General features: G+C 55.4%; 1 protein-coding gene across 1 annotated transcript; it reads left to right on the plus strand.

Moving 5' to 3' along the window:
* The first annotated feature begins 518 nt into the window (after positions 1 to 518).
* MYOZ3 (myozenin 3) lies at positions 519 to 4,990 on the plus strand. The gene is made up of 6 exons (XM_053956851.1): positions 519 to 700; positions 1,003 to 1,166; positions 1,409 to 1,483; positions 1,586 to 1,733; positions 2,044 to 2,215; positions 4,759 to 4,990. The coding sequence occupies exons 1-6, from the start codon at positions 568 to 570 to the stop codon at positions 4,919 to 4,921; spliced, it is 855 nt and encodes a 284-aa protein (XP_053812826.1). The 5' UTR covers positions 519 to 567; the 3' UTR covers positions 4,922 to 4,990.
* The last annotated feature ends 282 nt before the right edge of the window (positions 4,991 to 5,272 follow it).

Consider the following 5,272-nt stretch of genomic DNA (forward strand, 5'->3'; position numbering starts at 1 on the left):
GAGGGTGCCAGATGCACCAAACAGTGTAGAACAGCACTTGGGGAGCCGAGCGTCCCGGCAGCAGAGGAGGGCTCTGCTGCAGGTGGGCAGCCCAGGGGGCTCAGATTGGAGCTGGTTTCCAGCCGCCTCTCCACAATGGAGCAACCCAGCCGAGTGGTGCCATGACCCTTCTTGCTGCTGGCTGGGCTCACCAGCTCCCTGCAGGTTCAGGGCTGCAGCCCCTGCACCCTCAGAGCCAGCAGCTGAAAATAGCTCTGCTAAGGCAGACGTGCTGGGGGGGCGGTAGCCAGGGCTCCCGCTCGGCCGGCACCTGCTGCTCCGAGAGAGCTTAGGGCACAAGGACAACAGCTCACTGTGGGCAAAGACAGAGGCAAGGACAGTTTCTGCCTTAAAGAAAGGCAGAGAGGAAGAAGGACAGGCAGGGGCTGAGGGGCAGTGTGATTTGAACATTCCCTATGTCTGTTGAAGGGGACAGAGAGCGGTGCAAGGAGATGCTTAGGGATGATGCTGAACAGGAGAGATGCTCAGCTGAATCCTAGCATCTCTCTGGGGCATGCCTGGGGTGACATGTTCCCATGTTTGGTGTCACTCCTGGAGTGCCTTTCTCTTCCAGCCAGACAGGATCCATCCCCCTCCCACAGAGCTGCCCCAGGAGCACGGCAGCAGGTGATGGCCATCATGAGACCGGGCCCTGAAGATGGTAAGGGGGTGCAGGTGTCACCAGCCCCAGGGCAGTGCTGCCTTCCCTGCCTAGGGGCCAGACTCAGCTCTGGTTGAGGCCACTTGCCCTGTTTCTGCTGGAATAGTCCATGCACGGGGGGAAGAGGCTGCTTGAACCTCTGGAGCTCCCTGACAATTCCTCACACTGAGGAAATGCCAGTCCTTGGCCTGGGCAAATGGCCCAGCCACAAAACAGAGGCCCCAACGAGGGCATACACGGTCTGTGCTGCCTTAGGGGTCCCCAGCACTGCAGCATCCTCAGCTGTAGCTGTGCTCTCCCAGCCTCCCCAGAGCCCCAGCTGGACCTGGGGAAGAAGATGAGCACAACACACGACCTGATGATCGAGGAGCTCTCCCTGCCCAACAACCGCGGCTCCCGGCTCTTCCAGCAACGCCAGAAGCGGGTGCAGCGCTTCGTCCTTGAGCATCCCAGTGGCTCCAGGCAGGTGGGTCTGGGAACAACCCTTCCCTGGCTCTTGCAGCCTTTCCAGGGAAGGAATTCCTGGCGGGGTCAGTGGTCTCTCCACGGGGCAGCCATGGTTGGCTGACTGCTGTGCAGAGGTGAGGGGAGAGGAGAGATGTCCTGGTGGGCTGGGCAGGGAGATGGCCAAACATGGGGTTCAATATCCACCAAAGAGGAGGGGGACGGTGCTGATCCCCCTCTGCACCCACTCACTGTCTCCTGCAGCTCCCAGGGCAAGGGGCACGTGGCTCACACCACACTGGGAAAGGTGATCCAGAAGGAGCAGTGAATGAACAGATGGTGAGTAGATGGAAGAAGCTCTGAGGTGCTTTCAACCACCCTCTGAGTCCCAAACGGGGCAGGGGGAGCTCCCCATGTGCCTGTTAACTCTCCCCTCCACAGTCAGGTGAGAATGCTGAGGGCCAGGAGAATTATCACTCTGAGCTCCACGTAGCAGCATCACCCCAAAGTGGCCCCCCAGAAGTACCCAAGAAGTCAGAGAAGGTCTTGCACATGAGCAAAGTCCTGAACCCCAGTGCCCTGGCCCCAGGTAAGACAATGCTTCCTGCACTTGAACCCTACCCTGCTGTGATCTCAGCAACATGGGGCTGGAGGCAGTGAGCTGCTGCTTGCTTAGGGGTCTGCCCAACCCTCCTCCAGAGATTTTATGTGTACAAATGTGTGTGTGTGTGTACACATATACATACAGATATATATATATGTATGTATGTATGTATGTATGTTATACTCATTCCTGCCCCACTAACAGGCCGTGGCCACGCAGAGGCTGGGCTGTTCCCAGCGCCCTGCCTCAGCATGGCTCTGGCCCCAGCAGCCCACACTGTCTCTCCCCTGCACAGGGTACTCGAGCCCCCTCAAAGAAATCCCCCACGAGAAGTTCAATGTCACCGCCATCCCCAAGGGCTACCGGTCCCCATGGCAGGAGCTCTTTGGTGACAAGGACAATGCCATGTATGGCAAGAACCCGCCGCCCATGAGACCCCCTGCGTGGGACTTCAGGAGCTTCAACAGGTAACAGGGGCAGACACCACCAGCCACGCCAGCCCTTGGCCAAGCCCTTCAGCCTCGAGGAGCATCCACCATCCTGCCAGGGAAATGCAACCATTCGTGCCCTCTTTATACCCCGGAGGGGCACAGCAAACGCTCAGGATGCTCTTTTCCTACTCAGGAGCTCCTCTGTGGCTCCCTGCAAAGGTTCCTGCCTCCAGCAGCTCTCCCCCAGATCTCCTCTCAGCTCCATTACTGGCCTCGCACAGCCTTAAGCAGCTTGATCTCACTGGGTAACCTCAGGGATGAAATTTGGGAGGGCCAATTCTTACAAACATGGCCCTGGAGTAGGAATCACTCCTGTTCCCAGCTGGGCTCAGCTCTGGGCTGTGTGAAGGAATGACACAGTGCCAAGTCTCTTTCCTAATTTCCTTAAGGTATTCAAGCAGCTGCTGGAAGCAGTAGGGGTATAAGGTTAATCTTCCCACAGAGTGCTAAGAGGTCACCAGATTCCTTCCAAACACCTGCTTGAGCCCAAAGCCTCCAGGCCAGGGGGTTTCTGGTGGCTCTGCCTGGCAAGCTCCGTGCCCTGTGGCTGTTTTTGATGGAGCATGGCTGGTGCCTCCTCACACCTCCAAATTACACTGGGTCAAGGATGGGACCCTGGAACAAAGACTGACAAGACAGATCTCCTTTCTGGAAAGGTGCTTGGTGGGGATCCAGGAGATGGGAGATCTGCTGGTAGTAAAGCACCAGCAGCCCATGGCAGAATAATGAGAACTGAACTTTTAAGCTGAACATCGTCTCAGGGAATCAGCAAAAGGAGTCCTGTCTGTCTTCCTCCCTGGAAGCCTCTGTCATGAGGATGGAATTACATTGGCTTTGGTGGCCTGGTGAAAGTCATCTTCCAGTAGGCAAGTTCCCACTGGAGTTTCCCCCAGGACACAGCACTGCTCCCCAGCAGACCATGTGCCAACAGCAGCAGCTCCCCTGTGCCCACCCCAGGGCTGGATTTGAGGCGTGGGGGGACACAACTGCTGTGCTTTCAGCACTTGGCAGAAGGGGCTGTGGGCGACCACAACCCCTCCTTGTGGGGGACCACAACCCCCCCTTGCGGGAAAAGCCATCCTAAGGGGCAGAGATGAGCCTGGCCACAAGTGTCCCTTTGCTGCTCTCCTCCCCCTCAGCCCTGGGGCTTTGCCATGTGGCTCTCCTTGAGGAGTTAGAGCCAAGGAGGTGCTGCAGGGGGAGAACAAGGGGCTGCTGCAGACACTTGGCTCTTTTCTTTCAACATTTAGCCATGTTTCTGCCTCAGGATTTATTTATGGACAGGGACTGAAGCAAGGGCATGTTTCTGAATAATACTCTACCCTGTACCATTTCTCCCCTCTCACACACTGCCTTTCTATTTAAAGTCTTCAACTGTAATTTAATACAGATGGATGCTAATTTAACTCCAAGCCTCTTGCCACCTCCTCTAATTCTTCAGTGAGGCAGGAAGATTCAGAAAGCCAATCTGCTTTTAACTGGGCTTTTCACGATCTTCCAAGCTTTTAAATCACTTCTCAGTTCAAATACCAAGCCACAGAAAAACACACTTTTTAGAACAAACTGGCTATCGAAAAGCCAGTGGTCTTGCCTAAGGCTAGCTGAATCCCAGCACAGCTCTCATGGGTCACAGAGCAAGGGCAAGTCCACCATCTCCACAGTAACTGTATTAAAGCAGACTCATTTATCCCCAATTTTGAATATTCAGACTGTGATGCAAAAACCTGGGCCACCTTGCTAAGGTGTGCTGCCTTAAGAGAGAGTGAAAACCAAGCTTTGACAAAGACTCTCTTTTCCCAAAAGGAAGTTCCTAGAACAAACTTCTCTCATTTGCCTTTCCCCCTCTTATTTCTCCTCTGTTGCAAAACAGTGCCACGTTATTCATGTTCTAGCTGTGCTTCCCAAAGCAAACATTCCCAGTTTTGCCTCACTGATAGCTCAGCCCCTATGTGCTGCTCCAAAACCAACATTCTTGGCTTTTTGGGGGCTGGCACGCTCTTCCCCAGTCCCTTTCCACATTTCTCCAGAAAGAGATGACAGCTCTTGCCCCCACACTGCTCCTCCTGTTAGTCATTGCTCAGGAGGAGCCGTCCCAAAAGGCGGGATGGAGCCAGGGCCAATAGAGCTGCATGTGCTGGTATGATCCTGAGCAGCGTCAGCCTCAGCCCTCTGCAGGACACAGGAGCTGCAGATAAGGCACTCTCAAGACCAGGGGTTTGTCATTGTCACTGGTCTCTGAATCTAAGCCCTTCCACGTGCAGAACAGTTCCACCAACACCCAGGCATCAAACTCCACTCTCCAGGTTTGCCAAAGTGTGAGTTGAGGTGGGCTCTGTACCAGACAACCACCCCGCTGGGCTGGTAGGGCCCTAACAGTGTCCTGGGGAGGAAGAGGAGGGTTAGGCAATGCAACAGGCATTGATAAATTGTGCTGGCCTCAGTAAACCCAGACTTGTTTTTTCTAACACCTTCACAACAGCCTCTCCTTGTGACTAAGTGTGCTTCTCCTTGTGCTGCAGGACTCCAGCCCCGTTTGACAGGGCGTTGGTTGGTGAGCTGTTCTCTTTGCCCACCGTAGAGCTGGATAACCTGAGTGTGCTGGAGGTGATTTCCCACAGGCCCAACTTCAACAGGGTGGCCCAAGGCTGGGTGCGGATCCTGCCGGAGAGCGAAGAGCTGTAGGACGTGCGTTCCCTTCCCCATGGCCAGGGATGGTTCCCTCACTGGACTCGGACACACTCACAGGGGAGGGGAGGGGAGGGGAGGGGAGGGAGGGCAGGTATCCTTTCTGGAAGCTCAGCTGGTGGGTTTGGGCTGTCATCTTCGAGTGGGGTTTGAACGAGCTCAAGTGTGGGACCATTCTGAATTGCCCTTGCAGTCAGTGCCAAACCAACCAGCCAAGTCCTCACTGTTAATCCAGCAGATCCCCGCAAGCTCCCGTACAAAACATCCCGTACAGCCTGTCCTCTTCCCTGCCTCATGGAAAACAGCAGCACCACCAGCTGCAACACACCAAGCTGCCTCACTGCATCC

This window comes from Vidua chalybeata, chromosome 15, assembly GCF_026979565.1.
Source record: "Vidua chalybeata isolate OUT-0048 chromosome 15, bVidCha1 merged haplotype, whole genome shotgun sequence".
Classification (NCBI taxonomy): Eukaryota; Metazoa; Chordata; class Aves; order Passeriformes; family Viduidae; genus Vidua; species Vidua chalybeata.

Excerpts from the sequence above, each read along its gene's own strand:
- MYOZ3 (XM_053956851.1), top strand. The coding sequence starts at position 568 with ATGTTCCCATGTTTGGTGTCACTCCTGGAGTGCCTTTCTCTTCCAGCC. Across the intron at positions 1,734-2,043 it reads CCCCAGTGCCCTGGCCCCAG|GGTACTCGAGCCCCCTCAAA; the intron begins GTAAGACAATGC and ends TCCCCTGCACAG. Across the intron at positions 2,216-4,758 it reads GACTTCAGGAGCTTCAACAG|GACTCCAGCCCCGTTTGACA; the intron begins GTAACAGGGGCA and ends CTTGTGCTGCAG.